The sequence below is a fragment of the Salvelinus alpinus genome, chromosome 17 (assembly GCF_045679555.1).
Source record: "Salvelinus alpinus chromosome 17, SLU_Salpinus.1, whole genome shotgun sequence".
In the NCBI taxonomy this organism is placed as follows: domain Eukaryota; kingdom Metazoa; phylum Chordata; class Actinopteri; order Salmoniformes; family Salmonidae; genus Salvelinus; species Salvelinus alpinus.
Window position 1 is genome coordinate 28617286 of NC_092102.1, and position 27901 is coordinate 28645186.

Here is a 27901-nt window from a genome sequence, read left to right on the forward strand (position 1 = left end):
ATCTTTGGGTTTTGTTTCATTAAATGTATTTTATTTCATCTGGGTACTTGCGTCACCTACTAACCCCCTGGTACTACCCGTAGCTCCCGTTTTCTTCAGTCGGAAGAAACACAGAGAGAAAGGTGTGTTGCAGATCACTACTTTGTAGAAGTCCATAACGTGCAATAAACAAAACAGGTCAAGGTTAATTCTGTATATATTGTTATAAGGGCGTGTGAGACTATTGAAACATGTATTTTTGACAGTTTTGTTATTAATATAGTTTACAGAGTGCTAAAAAGTGTTGCTGTTCCTAGCTAGCATGCCTTTCTGTGATGCAGACTAACCGCTAAGCAGCCGACTGGTGCTTGGGTTTTATTATGGGAGATTGAGTTTAGTCCCTTTAAGGTCTGAATGGGATAGAGGCGATTTCACGTTGTAACTTGTTTGTGTTGCAGTGTTTTTGTACATGAGTTGTTGTATTTTGGTACTGTCAACACTGAAAGCACCTAGCAATGTATTGGGGATGTGAGACAGGATATGTGTTTTACCTTTCTTCATGCTCCTTTATAGAACAACTTGTCAGATGGTGCAATGGAGACTGATATGTTCCTGTCCTGTCCCTTCACAATACTATTGCAGATCGACATAAAATCCAAAAAGACAGCTGTGGTGTCGCTCTTCATTTCTTGGTTCTCCTGTGGTACATATAAAGACCACTACAACTGTCTGAAATGTGTTGCAATGTTATAGTAATTCAGATTAATTATATTTGTAATCAAGCACAAATTGAAATCTTACACAGTAGGCTGTCAATTTACTATCTGCCCCAAGACAGAACATGTTAAAATAAAGAGCCATCTTTTTATTGAATAAAATTGTATTCAATATATGGTTCAGTCATACAGTACATTTGCAAGCATCAGAATTCAGCTGCATTCTGCACATAAAATACAAATACAAAACTTGCAGCCAGCAAATCCCTGCCAGCCATGACTGTTCCCAAAGAAACTAACAGATATATTCAATTACGAATGTCAAAAATCATGAACAATTCAAATGTGATTATGCTTTTTTATGATTCAAAATTGCTCTTTTACATTTTTTGGAGAGCATACAAACCATGAAATCTAAACAAACATCCATAACAGTATCATAAATTATAAATGTTCATGCTAAAGTAGCATTTAACAAAAATAAAACAAACGTAATAAGGCAATTCATATTAATTCTGAGTCCAGCGTACATATCAGTAGCCTGGTCCCAGATCTGTTTGAGCTGTTCTGCCAACTCATATGGTTGTTATCATGCCAAACCAACCATTGGAGTTGGCTAAAGAGCACAAACTGATCTGAGACCAGGCTCGTGTATCAGTAGGCACATGGGTATTATTTAAATGACCATGTTTGTTCATATTTACCCTCTGAAAATACTGAGTGACACCATGTTGAGGCCAAATGTACAGTTGGCACTGGTACAATGGTTTCACCTGTTCGTTTTAGAGAGATTTTAAACATAAAAATGAAGGAAAAAGGTAAAGAGACATTAAGAGAAAGAACGAGAGAATAAACAGAAAAGTAAATTAAGACAGTGTTGTGGTTTAGCTTTGTATTTAGGTCTGTTTTCTTTTGATTGCCTTCTGAAATTGATAGGTGTAAATTTGCATTAGTGCAAATGTTTCGTATATCTGGCCCCAAGTCCTCTAGGCTGTCAGATTAATAGACAAATCATAACTGGCCAGCAAAGTAATGGAGGATAGTCCAGAAAAATAAGGCTTGCTTATTGCATAGTACAGTACTTCAACTCAGTTTTACCCCTCATGTGATGGCTGTGTCCAGATATGGGGGAACTGGTACACATTTACTGACTTTACAGTACCTGCAAAGGCACTCCGGGCCTTCTTTGTATGTGTATAATGACATCTACAGTAAGGCAATCACAGAGTGCATCCGAATCTGACTTCAGTGTGTGAAGACTGACCTCTTTAGTACATGAAATGCAATTTCCCTGCCAACACTTACTCTGAAATATATCATATGGACCACTTTGATAGACCCCCTAATGGCTGAATATGTCCGGATTTCTGTATCTTAACATGGTTAGGATGAATACTGGGGTGAATACACAGTTAAATGACCATAGGTGTACAGTAAGTTAAGTGTGTGTGGAGATATGTGTTGAGTAGGGGTGAGTACTTTAGTCAGTGATAGGACAGTGAGAAGCAGTGAGGAAGAACCAAAACTGCACCTTGTTGAGGAATACAAGTTAATTCCTGTATGGGTAATAAACGGTGAAGCACCAATAGTTTACATTGAGTCCACAGGACTCCTCCTAGATCAACTGGAAACCTGCTGAAGGAGACGAGGATCACAGCATTTCCTCCATCATCTCTGTTGGATAAGGTGGTGGAGGGAGGGGCCGGAGGGTCAAGGGTCAGGGTTCAGTTATCAGCTGACCCCTCCTACTGCCTCTCCGTCCTTCTCCAGCTCCTGGATCTCATCACTGTTCCCTGAGTCGCTGCTCGCCACCGAGCTGAATGATGGAGACTTCCTATATCAGAGGGAGGAAATAAGGAAGATGTCAGTCATATCCTCTATGATTAGGCCTACTGTATTGACAGAGCAAGTCCAGAATTTCTTGACTAGACTAGTGCTTAATAACATGTGAGGAGAAACAACTAACAATGTCTGATGGTAAATACATTTTTTCATACAAAAAAACTATGAAATAAAATGGAGACTGATTAATGTTGACGTTTCGGCATCAAATGGAAAAATGCCCCATTGCATTGAAATTACATTGTTTCTCATCATGTATGGAGAAAGGCATGTCTGACCTGCCGTTGCCCCCTGAACCCTTGATGAGTCTTCTGCAGGTTTCCATCTGCACATCCAGGCCTCTCTTCATAGAACACATCTCCATGTACTCCTGTAGGTGACGGTTCATATCACTCTTAGCTGTAGCCAACTCATACTGGGGGGAGAGAGAATCAGAGAGGTGGGAGAGGAGGAGTGAAAGAGAGAGTGAGGGAGGTGAATGATGTAAGAGTCAGAGCAAAAGAGTGGGAGGAGATGTGAGAGGGTGAGTCAGAGGGGATCGAAAGGAGAAACAGGTTGGGGGGTAAATATGGACTGTAGCCAAATATTAATAACAATGAATGACTAACACACAGGAGAGTGAGTCACACAACATTAACTATGACCTCTGTTCTCTTGATCTCCCACCTCTATTTGCCCCATGGTCTCCTGGTACTCCTTCTCTCGGTTCTGGAAAAGCATCTCGGTCTCGTCGATCAGGCTACCCAGACTGCCATCCTGAGAGGCCTATCAATCCACAACAGACCCATTTAAACGATGTGTACTGTAGCAACATTCAAAATACAGTAGTAGACTTTACAAGTTTTAATGTCACATGCACAAGTACAGTGAAATGCCTTTCTTGCAAACTCAAAACCCAACAATGCAAAAATAAAATAGCAAAGTTGGGTCGGAGCTTGCGCCATCCAGTACGGCGCCATCTTTTTTGCAGCTTGGAGACTTGCGCTATCTACAATAAGCACTTTTATACAGTTAACATTCGTACAGTTGTAGAATGTAGATGGATAGATAAGGTAAATAAACACACAATTAAACAGCACACAACACATGCACCAACACACAATTAGACAATAAACAATAAAATAAATTCAAATAAATAATTACACAGTTTTATTAACATACATTTCCTTTACATTTTCTGAGGCCAGTCAGAATAAAGGCCTTACAGCACTAGGGCATGAGGCGATTAAATCATCAACAGAGACATCTGACTTTTTATTTTTAAAGTTCCCAGACAATGCTTTTGGATGAACAGTAGGGGGCAGCACTAACCTGCCCAGGGCCTTCCCCCTGTCCTTCTGCTGCAGCACAGGCACCTGCAGTAGCGCTGGCTGCAGCACATGGGGTGTTGTAGTTGGCGAAGTCCTCCCAGAGGAGCAGTGTCTCCCCATTCTCCTCCCAAGCCAGGCTGTCACAGTCGTCATCAAAGTCAAACGTCTCCCTCCTGGTGACAAAGGAATTATCATCTATGCAAGTTCTGCATACAAGAGAGGGATGGAGAAGTGGGGAGAGGGAGGGACAGAGAAAAAGAGAGGAGACATGAAGGTGGAAAGGGAGGGGAGAAAAGAGAGAAGACAAAAAGGGAAAGGGGAAACCAAACCGAAAGGCATGCACATTTGAAAAGGGTTGCAAAATGAAGAGGACAGGGAAGAGAAAGAAAACAAACAGACAGACAGTGACTGACAGACAGATGAAAACTTGACACAGTAACAAAGCACACATGAAAGTGATTAGGAGATGCTATCTAACGAGACACACTACAGTGGGGATATAATTCAAAGAATCATATTGTATGGCTCAAACCACAGTTATTTGGATAACATTATGACCTTAGTCCTTGAACTAAACCAGGTCAAAATCGACATGTTCCGGATCAAATCAAATCAAGTTTATTTTATATAGCCCTTCGTACATCAGCTGATATCTCAAAGTGCTGTACAGAAACCCAGCCTAAAACCCCAAACAGCAAGCAATGCAGGTGTAGAAGCATGGTGGCTAGGAAAAACTCCCTAGAAAGGCCAAAACCTAGGAAGAAACCTAGAGAGAAACCAGGCTATGAGGGGTGGCCAGTCCTCTTCTGGCTGTGCCGGGTGGAGATTATAACAGAACTATGCCAAGATGTTCAAAATATTCATAAGTGACAAGCATGGTCAAATAATAATCATGAATAATTTTCAGTTGGCTTTTCATAGCCGATCAACGGCAATGATCCAGCACTCATTAGCAATTTAGGCAAAACAGGAAGTTACATAACACAAGTTTAAGGTTGGGCCACTCACAACTGGTTGAGCATGCGTTTCATCTCGTCTGTGATGTTGAGTGACCCTACGACGTGCTCCTCTTCATCCTCCTCTCCCCCACCAGACTCAGCTTCCATCTCAGGACTCCTCTCCTCACACACAGCCTTACGCTCTTTCTTCCTGCACGACGCAACACCAGCCCCCTGTGAGTAACACACCACACACTAGTCAACTGTTTGTGAACTAATTCACTGCACCTACTACACATGTGTGAAGGGGAGTGAGAGTGTGTGTGTATGTAAAATACAGAATTTCATGGACATCTTTATTCCTTCATATGGAATGGCCCAATATACTGGGTGTTTGACACTACCATACATAAGCAAACATACAGTACCAGTCAAAAGTTTGGATGCACCTACTCATTCAAGGGTTTTTCTTTATTTTTACTCTTTTCTACATTGTAGAATAATAGTGACGACATCAAAACTTTGAAATAACACATGGAATCCTGTAGTAACCAAAAAAGACAAATCAAAATATTTTATATTTGAGATTCTTCAAAGTAGCCACCGTTTGCCTTGATGACAGCTTTGCACACTCTTGGCATTCTCTCAACCAGCTTCATGAGGTAGTCACCTGGAATGCATTTAAATTAACAGCTGTGAATTTCTCATGTTACTTTTTAATGGTACGTTTACAAACATATTTTGATGAATAGAATTGAAACTTGTGTATCATTATGTGAAAGTGGTGAAATAAGTATAGCCAGTTATAATTGTTATGACGATCAGTATTTACCTGGCTAAAAGAGAAGGAATATAATATCTATTGTTTACAGGAAACTCATTCAACAATTTTAGATGAAGTTTTGTGGAAAAACTACTGGGTGGGCGAAATATATTTCTCCCATGGGCAAGAAAATTCAAACGGGGTGATGACATTAATTAACAGTAATTTTGATCCATATGTGCAAATTGTCCAAACAGATCATCAAGGTACGGTAGATAAATTATATTAAATATGTTATTGGACAATAAACAGATATGACTTATTAACCTATACGGTCCAAATAATTATGATCCAAGCTTCTTTGAAAATATATATAAGAATTGATCAACTCTACAAGCAACACTAGACTCTATTATTATGGTAGGGGATTTTAATACGGTTTTAAATACCATTATGGACCATAAAGGAAATCACACTACAAACTATCAACCTCAGGTACTTAAGGAAATCATGAATGTCATGGATATATTGGAATTAGTGTATATATGGAGGCTTAAATATCCTGACCTAGTGAGATACAGTGGGGCAAAAAAGTATTTAGTCAGCCACCAATTGTGCAAGTTCTCCTTGTGAAGACAGAAAACGTTTGACCTCTGTCATTGCCAACAAAGGGTATATAACAAAGTATTGAGATAAACTTTTGTTATTGACCAAATACTTATTTTCCACCATAATTTGCAAATAAATTCATAAAAAAATCCTACAATGTGATTTTTTGGATTTCTTTTTCTCATTTTGTCTGTCATAGTTGAAGTGTACCTCTGATGAAAATTACAGGCCTCTCTCATCTTTTTAAGTGGGAGAACTTGCACAATTGGTGGCTGACTAAATACTTTTTGCCCCACTGTATACGTGGCGGAGGCTTAATCAAGCTAGTCGTCTTGATTATTTTCTTATGACATTCTCTCTGGCACCAAAAGTTTAAAAGTGTTGATAGGGGACAGAATACAGTCGGATCATCACATAATTGGCATATATATTACTCTTACAGAATTTCCACGTGGGTGAGGATATTGAAAATTTAATCAAAGCCTACTGGATGATAACTTGTTTATAACTAACTTGTTTATAACTTTTCCCGACATAACATAGGTACAGCAGATCCCCTTATTGTATGGGACACTTTTAAATGTGCCTTTAGAGGCCATCCAATTCAGTACTCATCTATAAAACAAAATACATTTTGAGCAAAAGAGTCCATATTAACAAAGGAAATTGAAGGACTAACAGTACAGATAGATAGCAATAAAAACTGTACCATAGAGGCACAGAATAAGTTAGAGGAAAAACTAAAAGAAATGGAGGAATTTATTCAAGAAAGATCCAGTTCTTTTTCAATCTTCAACATAGAAATGCTACCAATTTTTTTTATTGAAACTTGTTACAAATGGAGTCACGCATGATTCACCTAATTATATTTTGAAAGAGGAAGTAAAGTACTTTAAGAATATGTTTTCGTTTCAGTCTCCACTATCTCCACTAACCGAAGCTAATTGTATGGATTTTTCCCCCTATTAATAATGTGTTTATACTTTCGTACTATTGTTTGTACAGATGAACGTGGTACCTTCAGGCGTTTGGAACTTGCTCCCAAGGATGAACCAGACTTGTGGAGGTCTACAATTATTTTTCTTTTGATTTTCCCATGATGTCAAGCAAAGAGGCACTGAGTTTGAAGGTAGGCCTTGAAATACATCCACAGGTACACCTCCAATTGACTCAAATGATGTCAATTAGCCCATCAGAAGCTTTCAAAGCCATGACATAATTTTCTGGAATTTTCCAAGCTGTTTAAAGGCACAGTCAACTTAGTGTATGTAAACTTCTGACCCACTGGAATTGTGATACAGTGAATTATAAGTGAAATAATCTGTCTGTAAACAATTGTTGGAAAAATTACTTGTGTCATGCACAAAGTAGATGTCCTAACCGACTTGCCAAAACTATAGTTTGTTAACAAGAAATTTGTGGAGTGGTTAAAAAATGAGTTTTAATGACTCCAACCTAAGTGTATGTAAACTTCCGACTTCAACTGTATATACTCACCCAAAAGATATTTGGGGGATTGGAAATGATGTAGACAATTACATTGATGGAAGCAACAATCTATCCGCAATATTAAAGCTGATCCAAATAAAAAAATATTGCCCTGTTTGGTTACCTCTGCTGCAGAGGATAAGTTCATTAGAGTTACCAGCCTCAGAAATTGCAGGCCAAATGAAAACAGACACATCTCAACATCAACTGTTCAGAGGAGACTGTGTGTATCAGGCCTTCATGGTTGAATTGCTGCCAAGAAACCACTACTAAAGGACACCAATAAGGAAACTTGCTTGGGCCAAGAAAAAAAAAACAATGGACATTAGACCAGTGGAAATCTGTCCTTTGGTCTGAATAGTCCAAATTTGAGATTTTTGGTTCCAACCGCCGTCTCTTTGTGAGACGCAGAGTAGGTGAACGGATGATCTCCACATGTGTGGTTCCCACCGTGAAGCATGAAGGAGGAGGTGTGATGGTGTGGGGGTGCTTAGCTGGTGACACTGTCTGTGATTTATTTAGAATTCAAGGCACACTTAACCAGCATGGCTACAACAGTATTCTGCAGCGATACGCCATCCCATCTGGTTTGCGCTTAGTGGGGCTATCATTTGTTTTTCAACAGGATAATGACCCAACACACCTCCAGGCTGTGTAAGGGCTATTTGACCAAGAAGGAGAGTGATGGAGTGCTGCATCAGATGACCTGGCCTCCACAATCACCCAACCTCAACCCAATTGAGATGGTTTGGGATGAGTTGGACCGCAGAGTGAAGGAAAAGCAGCCAACAAGTGCTCAGCATATGTGGGAACTCCTTCAAGACTGTTGGAAAAACATTCCAGGTGAAGCTGGTTGAGAGAATGCCAAGAGTGTACAAAGCTTTCATCAAGGCAAAGGGTGGCTACTTTGAAGAATCTCAAATATAATATATAAACACTTTTGTGGTTACTAAATAATTCCATATGTGTTATTTCATAGTTTTGATGTCTTCACTATTATTCTACAATGCAGAAAATAGTAAAAATTAAAGAAAAACCTTTGAATGAGTAGGTGTGTCCAAACTTTTGACTGGTACTGTATCTATTTACCTTGCTCTCTGGGGTTGCTCTGGAGGGGCTCATGTGGGGACTCATGTTGAACATCTTGCTCATGTCTTCGGAGTTGCGTTGATGGGCCACATCACATAGTTTGGCCGTGATGTCAATGCGTCTGCAGATATCCATGTCCACCTTCATGGCCTTCTCCTGGATCGCAGTGTCCAATTCTGACATTTCCTAAAGGATGGAGTTGGTTTATTGTCACAGTCAAATAATATCCATGAGCTGTGTCAATTCTTACATTTGCTTAATACTGTCAGTATGAGAGAGTATCGTTTTCTGAGGCAACATTTTCCTATTACGTAGTTAAATCTAGTTTTAAGGCCATGACTTGCACTTTTAAAGTAATAAACTAACTGAAAAGGCACTTAAAAGGTGCCATTGTTTGACAATAAATAAATAAACTTAAGGTTTAAGAAGTCACTGGGAAGGGCCAAGAGTCATTGTGTGTGAAACAGCAGTCTGGGCAGGTTTTGGCTAGTCTGTGAGCGTAACTACTCCAGACAGAGTGTGGAGCATTCATTAGAAAGCTGGCCAAAACCACAGGGCCTCAAAGAACAGGGGGAGGCTGTGTGAGGCGAGCCATAAGGGTTTCTCATCTCACTGCCACTCGGCGTCTGCCTTTCTGTCTGCCTTTCTGTCTGTGTGTGCAACTAACTTAGCTCCCACCAATTCCAAAGGAATTTCTTGGCCTCAGTGTTCAAGGGAGAGTGTCTATGTGAGGTATGATAACATGTGTTGTGAGCATTCTGACTGCCAGGCTATACAGCTGAGAGTGGCCACATGCATCAGTAACAGAACAGATGGGTGGATGGATGAAATAAAATATATGTGGTTGGGTGGTAATAAATGGGTGTAATGAAAAAATATATATAAACAGTGTCAAAAAGTTTTATTAAAGCAACTTACAGCCAGTTCAACCAGTCCGCACAATTTAAAGTTGGTTGGGTGTTTCTAGTTTAAATGAAGCACACACACTACTAAGTGATTACTTTGTACTTACCATTTTACCATGCCATTTCTGTGTAAATAGGAGAATAAGGGACTGTAAATAAAGCCTAAGCATCATTACTTACATTATCGGTCATGAGGCTCTTGAAGACCCCCAGCTCTGTCTTGAGTCTCTCCACCTTGTCAGTGAGCTCCCCCTGAACCACCTCAGACTCCTGGGCACTCTGGAAAGGGCAGACCATGGAACACACAGCCACATCACACTCTACATCTAATCTACTGACACAGCACGGCTCAATATCAAATCAAATGTATTTGTGACATCAGCAGATGTCACAAAGTGACATACAGAAACCCAGCCTAAAACCTCAAACAGCAAGCAATGCAGATGTAGAAGCAAAAACTCTTACACGTTTATGAATAACCATGCACTAATTCTAAACCCCCGAAGGAGTTCATTCCATGTTTATCCCTTGTTTTCATTTTGAAAATGTGTCTTAAAACATCTTGAAAACATTACAATTAAATTCCTATTGCAACAGTATCCAACAGTATCCCTTTCTCAAGATAAAGTCTGCATAACATGTTGAAAAGTCATTTTATTACTCTACAATCCACTATTTTGATGCATCACAGAAACAATGTCAAAGTGGATTGAGTTCTGGGTTTTGGGCCAAGAGCTCCAATAAAAGTAATCTGGAATTCTGCTAGCGGGAAACAGTTGAAACATAGCTAGTCAGTGTGAGTCAGTGCTATTGGCTTTTTACATTTGTTATATGAGTAACGTGTTTCAGTCTTTAGGGGTTATAAGACACAGTAACACACCCAGCATTGGTTCCCACTGACTAACATGTACACAGCGGGACTAAAGCATCTGAACCCAAACTGTCCCCACCCATATCTATTTTCTATCCTGAACTTTCCCATTCTGTTTTTGTAAAACAACATTCAGACACACAGTACACATTTTAGTAATTTAGCAGGCACTCTTATCCAGAGTAACTTACAGTAGTGAGTGGATACATTTTCTCCATACGAGTCCCCCGTGGGAATCAAACCCACAACCCTGGCGTCGCAAGCACCCTGCTCTACTAACTGAGCCACACGGGATACAAATGTCAGAGGCATCCGAAGATAACAAGTCACAATTCCTGAATAGGTAACTTACTGGCAGTCATGCAAAACACCCACAAACATGACACAGAGTTCCTGCATCAGGTCCAAAAAGTTGGAGGACAATCAGACCCAGACCTGAACAGACCCTGTCATAAAAAAAAAGAGTGACTAGGACCCGAATGGACCCAAGAACAATCAGACATAGACCCGTCTAGACCAGACCCGATTAGACCTGAGTGACATTTAAAAAATATATATATATTAGCCAAGTTGCTCTTCTGGTTAACGAAAAGGTCTTTATATTTTGGCTAGGCCTTCTATAAATAAATAAATTCCCTTATTAGCGAAAAATAAATATGCTATATGCTATGCAGAGCCGTGGTCGGGTCCACTCGGGTCTATAGTTACATAGATCCAAGACCCGATGACAATCAAACTGGACCGAACCCGGGCCTGAAGGAAAAGTTAGAATTTTGAGAACCTGGGTATTTGGCTTCAGGTGGACCTGTGAAGACCTCTAACACAGAGGCTGAGCCTGCATCCCAAGAATCTGTATTTTTCCCCGGAGTGCACTTTTTCACTTCCTTTCATGGATTGTCCCTTTATGGACAATGCCTTTTGAACTTTGGATTTGAAAGGAAATGACTGGTATAAGAAATATGTTGGAAACCCCCTTTAGTCCAGCCCACGCCTAGATACTTCAGGAGAAAAGACACAGTACTGGGATGCAGTGAGCTAGAAGAGGGAGAGTGGTGTGGGTATGATGATTTAAGATGGCATAGATGAGCTCTCACCTCCTGTAGTGTCTCCACCATGGCCTCCATCTGCTGGCGCCTAGACAGCTCCTCCTCCCATCTGGAACACATCACACACAGGCACACACAAACACACATGTTTGTTTTACTATCCTTGTAGGGACCAAACAATTAATTTCCATTCAAAATCATTTTTTCCCTAACCCTAATTCTAACTTTAACCCTAATTGTAACAATAACTCTTTACCCTAAAATAGCCTTTTTCCTTGTGGGGACCAGCGAAATATCAGAAGTCCTCACAAAGATAGTTACACTAAAAACACACAGGCAGAGTTGCAAAGAAAAAGCCATATCTCAGACTGGCCCAAAAAATATAAGATTAAGATGGGCAAAAGAACAGACACTGGACAGAGGAACTCTGCATAGAAGGCCAGTATCCTGGAGTCGCCTCTTCACTGTTGACGTTGAGACTGGTGTTTTGCGGGTACTATTTAATGAAGCTGCCAGTTGAGGACTTGTGAGGCGTCTGTTTCTCAAACTAGACACTCTAATGTACTTGTCCTCTTGCTCAGTTGTGTACCGGGGCCTCCCACTCCTCTTTCTATTCTGTTTAGAGCCAGTTTGCGCTGTTCTGTGAAGGGAGTAGTACACAGGGTTGTACAAGATCTTCAGTTTCTTGGCAATTTCTTGCATGGCATTGCCTTCATTTCTCAGAACAAGAATAGACTGACGAGTTTCAGAAGAAAGTGCTTTGTTTCTGGCCATTTTTAGTCTGTAATCGAACCCACAAATGCTGATGCTCCAGATACTCAACTAGTCTAAAGAAGGCCAGTTTTATTTATTCTTTAATTAGCACAACAGTTTCAGCTGTGCTAACATAATTGCAAAAGGGTTTTCTAATGATCAATTAGACTTTTAAAATAATAAACTTGGATTAGCTAACACAATGTGCCATTGGAACACAGGAGTGACGGTTGCTGATAATGGGCCTCTGTACGCCTACGTAGATATTCCATAAAACATTTTTAGCCGTTTCCAGCTACAATAGTCTTTTACAACATTAACAATGTCTACACTGTATTTCTGATCAATTTGATGTTATTTTAATAGACAAAAAAAGGTATTCTTCTTTCTAAGTGACACCAAACTTTTGAACGGTAGTGTATGCTTTTATATCAGTCTAAGCCCTGTATGGACAGTGATGACAGCAGCTTAATTAGACTTAGAGAGAGAAATATAAAAGCCTCTAGGGTCACTAAGCAAATATCAATGGACTGTTCGATATGCTATAACCATTTACCACCCTGTGGGCAAAGATTACTTACAGCGATTGGGAGAATAAAAGTGAAAAGGTGTGGGTAGTTTTTTACATTTTACATTTTAAGTCATTTAGCTGACGCTCTTATCCAGAGCGACTTACAAATTGGAAAGTTCATACATATTCATCCTGGTCCCCCCGTGGGGAATGAACCCACAACCCTGGCGTTGCAAGCGCCATGCTCTACCAACTGAGCCACACGGGACCACTGTATTTGCTCAGTTACCCAGTGCCAACGTTTGATTCAATGTTCTTAAACATTTTATTTGAATGTTTCAACATAATGCCCTCATAAACGTCACTTGCTAGACATTCATCCTTGGATACTCAGACAAATAGAGAACAGTGGCTCTCTTTCGAGGAACGCTACAAAGTGGACATGGAAAAGAGCACAATCTCACTGACAACACTGACAACACTATGGACTCAATGGAACAACAATACTTTGAAGCATCAGGAGAGGGGTTGCCACTGCCAGATATGCTAACGACACAAGAATAGGCAAGAATCACCTATTGATTCAATTACATCAGTGTGTCGTTACAGCCTAAAATGCACTTCAGATTATCTCTCTCCTTCTCATTTACACATCAGTTAGGTTTAATCTACAGCCAAGACATAATTCTATATCAGATTATATACACAGACCTTTATCAGTTCAATAATGACTTGTCCTTCTGAAGAGCAGAGCCATAGATAGATAGCTGTTTACTCTGTTAATATATAGTCAGACTGACTGAGATTCACCCCTGTATCCTCTTACTCTTCGGTTCCCGAGGCTTCTGACCAAAATTGAAAAACCTAAATTTAGAGGATGTACAGTATCTAATCCAAAAGCACCAGGCTGTTTTTAACTTGTCAACATGGATATGCTTACTTATACATGCCATTTAGCAGACTATTTTTCCCAAAGGGACTTAATATCACACATTCATACATTTTTATATGGGTGGCCCAAGAGGGTATTTAACCCACAATCCTGGCGTTGCAAGCGCTATGCTCTACCAACGGAGCTATACAGTTCCACCATGCTAATTTAGCAAAGGCCTTTTGACTTCAATGGTAGTTTCATATACCATCTTCAAAGAAAGTGTTACTATTAACACAAAATTAAGCTAATAGTTTTCTTTTTGATCTTCAAAGTTGCCTTTGGGGATTACATGCTAGAGGGTACTTTTTTTTGCCACTTTTGCCAGCAGATTTTGAGTGGTCAGTTAAACCAATGTTCTGCTCCAGGCTACTGATTTTCAAAGGTATAAAAAAGACAGGAAGGCTTGACAAATTGGAGCAATGAAAGAGGATGTCATTGTCTAGAAGAAGCAGCTCCTTATAACTAAGAGCCGTATTGTTTTACTGCCACCCATCCACTCACTCTTCCTTAGTATGTAAGCCAGCTTGGTCAAAACTGTAGTTCAAAAAAGGTACAAGCCTCAGCACAAGCTAAGCTGATATGACAATCAGAAACATTCATTATCAAAGTAGATGGAACGTGATATAAAGCATTCTACCGATAGAATATTCCGGACAGATCTCTTTTCTCCTTTTAATGTATTTGGTGACTCACAAAGACACCAAAATAGGATAGGGGTTGAATTAAGAAGTGCACTCTCCATCTCTCTCTCTGCAGGACGGCTTGGGGCAGGGAGCAGAGGGGGGTTGATACACAGGCAGACAACAATCCCATTAGGAGGCAGGTCCTTGTGCCAGGAGCCAGGATGCAGTGCTGGCTAGACTCCCCTGACAGTAGCAAAACAACAACACACCCAACCCTAATACCACCATCCATGGATAAGGATGGGACATTGGTGGGTTAGAATGGTGAAGGTCACCCTTAAAGCCATAATCTGTAATATTTCCATCCGCTAATTGATCATTTCAACCAATAAAATATAGGCTACACCTTTTTGGAAGAATATGGGATTAATTCCGAGGAAGCAGTCATCAGATAGTTTGTATGGGGTGTTATAGTAACCAGGTCAGAGGTGGTCCCTGATCGGGGTCTCGTTCATTAGGGATACATTTTTAAACAGATTGAAACATTCCAATTCAGTTGCTTGAAAGTGTTGAGGCCATTTTAATCCTGATGAATATCAACAAGCTTCATAAAAAAAAAATATATTCAAGGGTACAACATCAAGTGTAAAAAAAAAAGTTGAACTTTGAACCTGAAATTCACTGGTCACAGGCTGCCAATTCCACTCCAATGCCCTCTTTTTCAAATAATAAGTTGCTGACCATACAAACCTAATATTGGTAGCAGTCATAATAACACTGTCATCCAAGTCAGCTCATTCTTTCAGCGTTCTTTTTAAAACACAGCCTTCTCTGGTTGTTGAAACAATGGGCCCTTGTTAAAGCCTCAAAGTTAACGAGTGGAACACACCATAACTCTGAAGTACATGTGGCCCCAAATCTTCAAACAATCAAATGCGAATGAAGCCCTAGTTAATAAATGAATAAATAAATGCCATTTAGAAATCATGTTCAGTTTGGCACGTCATATGACAATGGTTTGATAGCCCATACAGTTATGTCAGAAATTAGATTGATGAACGCCCATGCATTACATAATAGCTAATATTCCACAATCCAGGTTTATAAATTGTACCTTTATCCTGGTTACTCTTATTGATGGGCGCTTTGAGAGAAATCGACCATGAACACTCATTGGTAAATTAGGTTTGAATTGTCAGAAGCACACAGAAGGAAAATAAGAGGCCCCTCTTTCATAATATCTTAAGTTTTTACCATCGGGGACCAATTTGGAAACAAAAGTTTGATTTAATACTTTAAGTGCTGTCCTCTGGGAATACAATGTACATCTTGTTGTAGGCCTAAATGTTTTTACCCAAATAAATTATTTTCAATTCAACGTAGTTAATTCACCTCAGTGTGTCTGTGTCTCTCTAATACTTTAATAAATGGATATTATTTGAAATATAAACATGTGCATTACATTGGCACTGGAATTCCAACCCAGGGCTAAATAACCCTGACAATGCATTCCACTGGAGAACGACAGGGCAAGGAGCACTTGAGCCCAACAGAGACAGATGGGATACTCCTACAATGGTCCTACTGTGGCCTCCATTGGGTTGGGCCTCCTCCTACACTGTTATATTATTCCACACCGATCAGAGGAAGCATGGGTCAGTGTGGAGTGAAACAACATTAGACTAAACCTGTATGAGTGACAAAGTCAAATACCTGTTGTACAATATTTACTGCCATTCTGGGTGCTACTTCACTCACCTGTTCTGTGCATGCAGACATTTGCATATTCTATAGTCAGAATCTGACTAAACTTGTTGAGTGCAGCAGCACATTTCCCACTGGCGCACCTTGCCTTTGTTTGTTTCCTTACCGATTATAATAACTTTGTACGTGTGTGTTCATGCAACAGTAAGTACCTTATCATAATGCATACTTGCTTAATTAGGTGTGCATGCAATTAATGCACAACTCTAGATTATATATTTTTTATTGTATTATTATAATTTTTTACCCAATGAGACAAGCACAATACCAGCCGGCCAAACCTTCCCCTAACCCGGACGACGCTGGACCAATTGTGCGTCGCCTTACTGATCCCAGGATCAAACCTGGATCTGTGGTGACACCTCAAGCACTGCAGTGCCTTAGACCGCTGCGCCACTCGGGAGGCAACTCTAGATTTCTGACATACTCATATTATTATAATTATTAGTATTATTTGATTTCTTCCGCACACTCTAGTGCTTAAACAACCTAAGCTATTAACACGAAACCAACTTCCAAATGTGTGGACTGCCCCAACTCAGATTGCATGATAATTTTTTGGTTGTTGAGCATTTATACTTTTTGTACTACAACAATCTTTAAAAGTGCCATAGACTTACAGTTCCTTCAGAAAGTATTCACACCCCTTGACTTTTAACACATTAAGTTGTGTTATATTTCAAACGGATTGAGATTTTTGGTGTCACAGGCCGACACACAATACCCCATAATGTCAAAGTGGGATTATGTTTTTAGAAATTTGTACAAATTAATTTAAAAAATGAAAAGCTGAAATGTCTTCAGTCAATAAGTATTCAATCCATTTGTTATGGCAAGCCTAAATAAGTTCAGCAGTAAAAATGTGCATAACAAGTCACATAATAAGTTGCATGGACACTGTGTGCAATAATAGTGTTTAACATGATTTTTGAATGACTACTTCATCTCTGTACCCCACACATACAATTATCTGTAAGGTCCATCAGTCGAGCAGTAAATTTCAAATACAGATTCAACCACAAAGACCAGGGAGGTTTTCCAATGCCTCGCAAAGAAGGGAACCTATTGGCAGACGGGTAGAAATAACAAAGCAGACATTGAATATCCCTTTGAGCATGATGAAGTTATAAATTACACTTTGGATGGTGTATTAATACACCCAGTCACTACAAAGATAAAGGTGTCCTTCCTAACTCAGTTGCCAGAGAGGAAGGAATTTAACCAATGGTGACTTTAAAACAGTTACAGAGTTTAATGGCTGTGATAGGAGAAAACTGAGGATGGATCAACAACATTGTAGTTACTCCACAATATTAACCCAAATGACAGAGTGAAAAGAAGGAAGCCTGTACATAATATAAATATTCCAAAATATGCATCCTGTTAGCAATAAGGAACTAACGTAAAACTGCAAAAAATGTGGCAAAGAAATTAACTTCATGTCATGAATACAAAGTGTGATGTTAAAGGCAAATCCAACTCAACACATCACTGAGCACCACTCTTCATATTTTCAAGCATGGTGGTGGCTGCATCATGTTATGGGTATGCTTGTAAATCGGAAGGACAAGGGAGTTTTTTAGGATAAAAATAAACCGAATAAAGCTTAAGCACAGCCAAAATCCAAGACGAAAACCTGGTTCAGTCTGCTTTCCAACAGACACTGGGAGACAAATTCACCTTTCAGCAGGACAATAACCTACAACAGGTGAAAACTTTGATCCCTTACTGATGTCACTTGTTAAATCCACTTCATTCAGTGTAGATAAAGGGGAAGAGACAGGTTAAAGAAGGATTTTTAAGACTTGAGACAATTGAGACATGGATTGTGTATGTGTGCCATTCAGAGTGTGAATGTGCAAGACAAAATATTTAAGTGCCTTTGAACGGGGTATGGTAGGACATCCAGCCAACTTGACAAAGGACAACTCACCAAAAATAATTCTTAAACCGTTTAAGCTAGCGATACTAAACGATCTTCCTCATGTTCCGGCTATCCTAACTTCCAATTCTTAAAAACTTGGAATCAACTATAATTATATAAATATATACATTTGCATAAAATAACAAACCAGCAGAAACTCTATAGGGACCAAACTAAATTTCACATGTTCAGTCTATCCTAACTTCAAATTCTTTAAAACGTTTATCAACTATAACTATATAAATGTGCATAAATTAGCATAAAACAACCCACCAATAGTAACTCTTCAACCGTTCAAGCTAGAGACACCAAACCTTTTACATGTTCAGACTATCCTATCAATCAATTGATTGATCGTTCACAAGCTAGCATGCACACCATTTTTCTAGTTGTATATTGTTGTCTTCTACTTTAGCACACCGAGTGTAGTTATTTTCCATTGCTAATTGATTTGCACGTGGCGGCCTCATGCCCAGTAATTAGTACATGTATAGAGAATGTGTAGAGAGTGTTCTTTATTGTAGTCTCAGACACGCGAGGTACTAATTACATAACCTTTTTTGTAGTATCCTACTATGTTCCATGTGCTTATGTACATTCCTCCACTAGTTCTTTAGCTATAATCTGCATGCTAGCGACGTCGGAGAATTGCTAGTTTCCACTGCTAAGACTGCCTCCTTTGAAGTTGCAGTCTTGTCCCTTCGGCCTGTGTAGCCATCTGCCCTGCCCCCTTGTGGAGCTTTCCAATTACTGTTTCCTATGTAAATCAATGGTGCATTTAAATCTGTCACTAACCACGTTTCCATCCACATTTTTTTTTTAAAGTAGTCATATCGTATAAAAAAAAAAACACGGCAGCTGTGATGGAAACAGGTAGTTCCGGTACAATTTTATAAATGCCGATAGATCATTTGTTCATTCGACATATTGGGATCTTTGTGTCGGTAAAATTAATTATGCGAGAAATGGTGGTGGAAATGCCTTTATGCGCAAATATTGATATAATAACTATCATATTTAAATAAACTTGATGATATGGTGCGTGGTCCTCTCACTATGACTCTGGAAACCATTCAATTTATTAGGCTACAGATGAAATAAGTTCTGATGAACTTCACAGGGTGGTTAAAGTGCACGGTGATCATGATGCTTTCTAATAAATATCCAGGGTCTTATTCTGGTGACATGCTGATTGATGCTTAACTGCCGTTTGACCAAAAAATATATTCTCGCTCATCCATAATAACCTCATCTGTACACTAGCCTACCAGCAAAACCTACCCGCACTGTATCTGCTAGCTTTTGGCTGGAGCACACGTGCCAAGACCAGAGTAGGCACATTTGCTATTTAACACAACCATTTTTGTGACAAAACTACAGAGTTGAAAATGTTATGGAAACACATTGAACTTTAAATTTTTATTTGGTACATGAAAACTTAAGCGAGAAAAGTAAATTTTGTGTGCACTAGGTCATCACACACTGATTTTTATCCGCAACAAGTCTGCTGGGTGGAAAATGCACATTTTCTTTATGTGGATTTTGAATATTCACATGAACATTTGTTGCCAATTGGATAGAAACCTAGCTGTTGTCAATGTGACTTATTTACTGTTATAGCAGTTTACTTTGTTACTTCATTGTAATATTGTTTAATGCTATATCCTGAAATTATATGTTAGTTCACTAATCATTTCTCTTTCTTTATTCTGCACTTTCAGAAACCACACACACACACTTAAAACCCCCGTGAATAGAATTGTCATTAAACATAACTGGAGTTGGAGTTGCTGACATCTTTCTTACTGAAGAGGTCAGCTTTTGTATGACTAGCAACATTTCAATCAAATCAATGAAATCTATTTATAAAGCCCTTTTTACATCAGCAGATGTTACAAAGTGCTTATATAGAAACCCAGCCTAAAACCCCAAACAGAAGCAATGCAGATGTAGAAGCACGGTGGCTAGGAAAAACTCACTAGAAAAGACAGGAACCTAGGAAGAAACCTAGAGAGGAACCAGGCTCTGAGGGTTGGCCAGTCCTCTTCTAGCTGTGCCGGGTGTAGATAAGAGTACATGGCCATTAAGTCCAGATCGTTCTTCAAGATGTTCAAACGTTAGTGGACGTACACTCCATTACACATGTAATCACAACAAAATAATTCACGAAATTGGTAGATGTGAAAAGGAATGGACCTAGGGTCAAGTACATATATTTTCAGTAGCATAATATGGCCAGATGGCCAGTGAATTATTTGTATTTTTTTATTGGTTGTACAAAAGGTGACTACACTTGTGTGTTGGAGTAAATTGTCTGAAACTGGTGCTTTTCGAAATTGTTGTTTTTGTGTCAATAACATACTTAGCCTATACACTTACCATACTCATATACAATTAAAATAGCTCTGGTATTAAAAAAGCAACAAATGCTACGCATTGGCATAGTTCCTAAACTACCAAGCCCTTCCTTCCAGCCTCACACTTATCAATAAAAACATACTTTTGTGACAGTTTAGAATTGTGTTTTGGGAAGAATCATTGTGATTCACTTCCTTCAGTATTTCTTATTAAAACTTGAGGGTTAATATTAGATGTGGCACTGCTCTTTCAATTAATGTATTATTTTGCCATGGTAATTAATGTAAAACTTTGCAACAAATATGAGTAATATCCTCGAGGCAAAATCATGAATTGCCTGACACAGCTGAAAAAAAACTTTCCTCAACTTTGCATGCCTAAAAATGGCATGATCACATCGTCTGATTCTGGGAAGGTGGTCACAGTGAGAACGGAATTTCTCTGGGATGAGAATCTTTGCTGTTTAATTTCCTGAGGATTAACTGTGAAAACTGATGAGACGAACACCATTGTTTCTCTATAAACACTGTAGAGGTAGACCACTTTATAACCTAATATTTATTACCTAACATAATCATATGGAATTGCCAGTGGCAGTTTTCTAGTGCAGGTATTCCTAAACTGGGGTACGCGCAACGCCGTCAGGTGTACGCCAAATGAAAATGTGATTCACATAAAAAAAATATATATATTCTTCACATTTTCAAACAGTACATTTATATTTTCCAACGGGGCTATACATTTGGGTGAGTTTTTTTCTCTCGCCTGAGTAGCCTTGTTTCACTGTCAAAATGGCGCTGAAAGAAATGGCAGCAGTTTAACGGGCGCGCAACCTACGGCAATTGCTCGGCCTCTGACCGCGAGGTACTACAGAGGGTAGTGCGTACGGCCCAATACATCACTGGGGCTAAGCTGCCTGCCATCCAGGACCTCTACACCTGGCCGTGTCAGAGGAAGGCCCTAAAAATTGTCAAAGACCCTAGCCACAGACTGTTCTCTCTTCTACCGCATGGCAAGCGGTACCGGAGTGCCAAGTCTAGGACAAAAAGGCTTTTCAACAGTTTTTACCCCCAAGCCATAAGACTCCTGAACAGGTAATCAAATAGCTACCCGGACTATTTGCATTGTGCCCCCTCCCAACCCCTCTTTTTACGCTGCTGCTACTCTCTGTTTATCATATATGCATAGTCACTTTAACTATACATTCATGTACATACTACCTCAATTGGGCCGACCAACCAGTGCTCCCGCACATTGGCTAACCAGACTATCTGCATTGTGTCCCACCTACCACCCGCCAACCCCTCTTTTACGCTACTGCTACTCTGTTCATCATATATGCATAGTCACTTTGACCATATCTACATGTACATACTACCTCAATCAGCCTGACTAACCGGTGTCTGTATTTAGCCTCGCTACTTTTATAGCCTCGCTACTGTAAATAGCCTGTCTTTTTACTGTTGTTTTATTTCTTTACCTATCTATTGTTCCCCTAATACCTTTTTTGCACTATTGGTTAGAGCCTGTAAGTAAGCATTTCACTGTAAGGTCTACACCTGTTGTATTCGGCGCACGTGACAAATATACTTTCATTTGATTTGATTTGAAAATAAAATGAAACCATCTAGTGTTCAGTGAAATAACAACACAATGTAAAATACAGGCAGCCTAGTCAAATAATTAACATCCAATCACATTAACCGTTATTCTCTTGCGGGAATTCCACCAAGTTCGTATGTAGCCAAACGTAGCTGCTGCTCATTCCGTTTGGTCGAAAATTGATAAATGGTTAAAAAAAAGTAAGGCCCACGTCCGTAGAGACCCATACCAGCTCTACTGGTAGTACTACTACTACAAGCAGTACTACACCTGCACCTGTCGACGAAACAAGTTGTTCTGCTTCCACGAGCACATCCAATGCTAGCATCAGTAATTCTACATTTGTTGTTAGCCCAGCTAGCATGGACACTGACAGTTGTGAATCTTACACGGGAAAGCACCGAACAACAGACAGGGACGTTAGACCATCGAAGAGCCGCAAATATGATGAGAACTACATTGATTTGGGGTTCACTTGTATTGGGAGTAGTGCCTTTCCTCAGACACAGTGTGTGCAAAAGTACTATCACAACTCGATGAAACAGACATTTAGAAACAAAACATGCCAATTTGAAAAATAAGCCACAGGAGTTTGAGTGAGAATTAAGACGACTTTTGAGTAGTAAGACATGTATAAAAGCAACAGATACCATTAATACGAAGGGGCTAGAAGCGTCATATATGGTGAGCTACCAAGTGGCCAAGACAGGCAAGCCCCGTACTATTGTGGAGGATTTCATTCTTCCTGCTGCCGCAGATATGACTGGGACAATGCTGGGGGAAAAAAGAAAAAAACAACAATACAGACAATGTCTTCATCAAACAACACTGTTTCACGCCGTATCGGTGACATGGCAGGAGATGTTTTGAAACAATTACTGCTTCGCATACAAGCTAGTGAATTATATGCGTTACAGCTGGATGAGTCAACAGACGTGGCGGGCCTGGCACAGCTCCTGGTATATGTCCGTTACGTTTATGGGGGTCAATTAAGGAAGACATCCTCTTCTGCAAACCACTGGAAACAAGGACAACAGGAGAGGATATTTTTAAAGTACTGGACAGCTTTGTGACATCAAATGGACTTTGCTGGTCAATGCTTCAATGCCATAGAACTCTCTTTCCGTGGCCTCCAACTGCTCTTAAATACAAGTAAAACTAAATGCATGCTATTCAACCGATCGCTGCCTACACCTGCCCGCCCGTCCAGCATCACTACTCTGGACGGTTCTGACTTAGAATATGTGGACAACTACAAATACCTAGGTGTCTGGTTAGACTGTGAACTCTCCTTCCAGACTCACATCAAACATCTCCAATCCAAAGTTAAATCTAGAATTGGCTTCCTTTTTCGCAACAAAGCATCCTTCACTCATGCTGCCAAACATACCCTCGTAAAACTGACCATCCTACCGATCCTCGACTTAAGCGATGTCATTTACAAAATAGCCTCCAATACCCTACTCAATAAATTGGATGCAGTCTATCACAGTGCCATCCGTTTTGTCACCAAAGCCCCATATACAGGCCCTACACCCAAACAAGGGCACTGCGTTCATCCACCTCTGGCCTGCTCGCCTCCCTACCTCTGAGGAAGTACAGTTCCCGCTCAGCCCAGTCAAAACTGTTCGCTGCTCTGGCACCCCAATGGTGGAACAAACTCCCTCACGACGCCAGGTCAGCGGAGTCAATCACCACCTTCCGGAGACACCTGAAACCCCACCTCTTTAAGGAATACCTAGGATAGGATAAAGTAATCCTTCTAACCCCCCCCCCCCTTAAAAGAGTTAGATGCACTATTGTAAAGTGGTTGTTCCACTGGATATCATAAGGGGAATGCACCAATTTGTAAGTCGCTCTGGATAAGAGCGTCTGCTAAATGACTTAAATGTAAATGTAAATATACTACCCACCACTGCGACCTGTACGCTCTCGTTGGCTGGCCCTCGCTTCATACTCGTCGCCAAACCCACTGGCTCCAGGTCATCTACAAGACCCTGCTAGGTAAAGTCCTCCCTTAGCTCGCTGGTCACCATAGCAGCACCCACCTGTAGCACGCGCTCCAGCAGGTATATCTCTCTGGTCACCCCCAAAACCAATTCCTCCTTTGGCCGCCTCTCCTTCCAGTTCTCTGCTGCCAATGACTGGAACGAACTACAAAAATCTCTGAAACTGGAAACACTTATCTCCCTCACTAGCTTTAAGCACCAGCTGTCAGAGCAGCTCACAGATTACTGCACCTGTACATAGCCCATCTATATTTAGGCCAAACAACTACCTCTTCCCCTACTGTATTTATTTGTTTAGCTCCTTTGCACATACTTCCACTGCAAATCTACCATTCCAGTGTTTTACTTGATATATTGTATTTACTTCGCCACTGTGGCCTTTTTTTGCCTTTACCTCCCTTATCTCACCTCATTTGCTCACATTGTATATAGACTTATTTTTCTACTGTATTATTGACTGTATGTTTGTTATACAACAACACAGAGTTGCACATGGAATAAGTGTCGAAATGCTTTGCTTTATCTTGGTCAGGTCGCAATTGTAAATGTGAACTTGTTCTCAACTTGCCTACCTGGTTAAATAAAGGGGAAATAAAAATATGTGTTGGTATCTGTACTGATGGTGCAAAAGCCATGAGAGGGAGACTTAGTGGAGTGGTAACGCACAAGCAAGCAGTTGCTCCCAACGCCACTTGGGTACACTGCAGCATCCATCGAGAGGCTCTTGCTGCCAAGGGAATACCTGACAGCTTGAAAGATGTTTTGGACACTACAGGGAAAATGGTTAACTTTGTTAAAGCAAGGCCCCTGAACTCTCGTGTATTTTCTGCACTATGCAATGATATGGGCAGCGACCATGTAACGCTTTAACAACATACGGAAGTGCGCTGGTTATCAAGGGGCAAAGTATTGACAGGTTTTTATAAATTGACGAGCTTAAGGTTTTCACTGACCATCATTTTAACGTGTCTGACCGCTTGCATGATGACGAGTATCTGGGTGACGTTTTTTCTCGCCTGAATGATCTGAATCTAGGATTACAGGGACTCTCCGCAACTATATTCAGTACGCGGGACAAAATTGAGGCTATGATTAAGAAGTTGGAGTTCTTCTATGTCTGCATTAACAAGGACAACACACAGGTCTTTCCATCATTGTATGATTTTTTGTGTGCAAATTAACTCAAGCTTACGGACAATGTCATCAAATGTTATATAGCGAAGCACCTGAGTGAGTTGGGTGCGCAATTACGCAGGTACTTTGCCAAAACGGATGACACAAACAACTGGATTCGTTATCCCTTTCACGCCCTGCCTCCAGTCCACTTACCGATATCTGAACAAGAGAGCCTCATCGAAATTTCAGCAAGTGGTTCTGTGAAAATGTAATTTAATCAGAAGCTACTGCCAGATTTCTGGATTGGGCTACGCTCAGAGTATCCTTCCTTGGCAAATTGTGCTGTTAAGACACTGATGCCCTTTGCAACCACATGCCTATGTGAGAGTGGATTCTCGGTGCCCTGGTCCTATAAGAGCTCTTTGTCACCTACCACAAGCCGGGTTGTGACAAAAACTCACCCTCATTCTTATGTTTAATAAATGTATCGTATAGTGTGTGTGTGGCAGGCTTACAATGATGGCAAAAAACAATATTTGAAAGTGCGCTGACCCTGGTGCTAGAGGGGGTACACAGCTGGAGGTTAAATGTTTGAAGGGGTACGGGACTATAAAAAGTTTGGGAAACACTGGTCTTGTACATTGTGATGTAATGGCGTGGGTAATAAACGACAGATTCAGCCCTTAGAGGCACTAGTCATTACTGTTCAAAACAGTGTAGAAACACTCAAGTTACAAAAGTTACAGCTGTAGTGGGCTGGAAGGGTCTTCAACCTCTTGACAAGATCACTAGGTGTTGTAAGGTAACAACCAGCCTTATTTCAGAAAGCAAAGCACATCCTGCACTTCACTCTCACAAATCCCTTGCACCTATAACAATGAGACACACTTACATTGGATTCCCGACAGTGCCATCTCACTTCTGACACCAGTGTAGCGAATTCAAAGGGTAGCCCAACCAGAACTTGAACCTGGGTCCCTGCGACCATCAGCCCAACACCTTAAGCATTAGACCAAGGGGCTGCAACTTCTGAACACAAGGTTGCTAGAATTTGTATGTAAATATAATGCAAACAAGAACTTGTCAACAACCTATCAACAACTTCTCACCAAGTTCAACGAGTTCCTCAACAATCTGTCAAATAAGTAAAAACAACATTTGTCAGACACTTGAATAAGATTGTGAGATGCCTTGTTCTGAGTGACTTGATTGATTGTATCTTTGCAAAAGTTTGCTTGACAACTTAAAAACGTAAAGTGTTAATTGAAAGTGACATCACTTACTTTTTTCTGTACTCGTCTCTATCTCTCTTGATTTTAGCCAACACATTGTACAGGGCTCGCAGTTCAGGGGTGACGGTATCGACTTGAACTCCAACATCAACACCATCCGCCTGCATCCATGACACCCTGGGGCTGTGGAGCCTAGTCTCGAGTCGGTCCCCAAACCTCTTGTGGGTAAAGTTCCATATCGTACCTGGTGGGCTTACCCGTGGCTGGTACCCAGCCAGAGACAGGTCCAAAGAGCCCGTTTGGGTTGTTTGTTCTCGGCTAAAGTAGGCTCTGTAGCGGGATTGCTCTAATGCTTGCTGTAGTTGATTTTCTAACAACTTGTTTCTACGCTCCAATTCATGAACTTTAGCTAGGAAACATCTAAATCGCAGGTTAAGTGTTTTCAAGGCATGAATATTGGAACCCAAATCGTTCCGTAGAGCACTAGACACCCTAGCACTAGTACCGGACGCTGGCGCTCCAACGGGGACCCCAGCGGCACCCGGAGATTGCGAACCCTCAGCAAGAGCCATCGAATTCATCATTTCGTTTGCGTTAAATGGGCAATACATTAAATAAAAAAAATCACCACGGTATTCCGAGGGGCTTAACTGGTCAACTTCAATTAGCCTGCTACTACTAGGCCTACTGTATTTTTCACCCGCGCCTTGCCGTAAAAATAGGCCAGCCCTCCACAATGCGGTCGGCGATGATGTGAGTCTTTGAAATGAGCTTATGCGACTACAAATCTCGCAACCATTGCTGTGAACGCCATGTCATTGTGTCATCTTGGACAGTGTAGGAATGTAGACTCGACATAAAGATAAACGCCGTATGTCACCTTCTTCATGATGCTCTTGTTGACGGCGAATGTATCTCCACGCCAAATAGTTAAGGACGCTATTTAGCCCCAGGCTATGTAGCCTGCGCACCTTCTGAACGCGCACCTTCTCTGTATTGCTGCTGATATTTTAACTAGTTTTTGCAAAGTCATTCGCCTTCATTCATTTCTCCTGCGCCGCCCATCCTTTTTGATAGAGTCGTCCCAGTGAGCTGCCGAATACGCCTGAAATCAAGGCTCTGTCCCTATTATTGGTATTATGTTACAGCCAAATGAAAACACCCTACAATGCTACGCCCCACCCGCCCGCCAGCTAACTTGCCGGAATATTCTGAAATAAATGTTTATTTTTAGAAAGATATGTTTAGAACATGCCCATTCAAGCTTATCTAACTTTAGCTTTCCTAACGAACCAGAAAATCAATAGTTATTTCTGATTGTTTATCAAAGTTATCTGGTCAACTCATTTATCCTGCTATGTATGTATGTATGTATGTATGTATGTACAGTGCGTTCGGAAAGTAGTCAGACCCCTTCCCCTTTTCCACATTTTGTTACGTTATAGCCTTATTCTAAAATGATTAAATAAATAAAAATTCCTCATCAATCTACACACAATGCCCCATAATGACAAAGCGA

At 40.5% G+C, this 27901-nt stretch overlaps 1 protein-coding gene across 3 annotated transcripts; it reads right to left on the reverse strand.

Annotated features, from left to right (window-relative positions):
* Nucleotides 1-829: 829 nt before the first annotated feature.
* On the reverse strand, nt 830-27546 carry LOC139542673 (intermediate filament family orphan 2-like). Of its 3 annotated transcripts, none has more exons than XM_071348393.1 (10): nt 26434-27546; nt 11605-11665; nt 9820-9918; nt 9653-9697; nt 8735-8920; nt 4856-5019; nt 3849-4053; nt 3204-3302; nt 2816-2952; nt 830-2529 (listed from the first exon to the last, which is right to left on the reverse strand). In XM_071348393.1, exons 1-10 carry the CDS (start codon nt 26991-26993, stop codon nt 2427-2429), a joined length of 1659 nt encoding a protein of 552 aa, XP_071204494.1. In that variant the 5' UTR covers nt 26994-27546; the 3' UTR covers nt 830-2426. The 3 variants fall into 3 exon arrangements, with proteins under 3 accessions (XP_071204494.1, XP_071204495.1, XP_071204496.1); XM_071348394.1 differs by having other exon boundaries at nt 3849-4020; nt 26434-27543; XM_071348395.1 differs by lacking the exon at nt 9653-9697 and having other exon boundaries at nt 26434-27544.
* Nucleotides 27547-27901: the final 355 nt, after the last annotated feature.

What these genes read in the sequence shown, in the direction of transcription:
- LOC139542673 (XM_071348393.1), bottom strand. Translation starts at nt 26,993, where the DNA reads ATGTATTGCCCATTTAACGCAAACGAAATGATGAATTCGATGGCTCTT. An exon ending in AGAGACGAGTACAGAAAAAA is followed by an intron (nt 11,666 to 26,433) that starts GTAAGTGATGTC and finishes GATGTGTTCCAG; the next exon opens with ATGGGAGGAGGAGCTGTCTA. An exon ending in GCGGACTGGTTGAACTGGCT is followed by an intron (nt 8,921 to 9,652) that starts GTAAGTTGCTTT and finishes TCCATCCTTTAG; the next exon opens with GAAATGTCAGAATTGGACAC.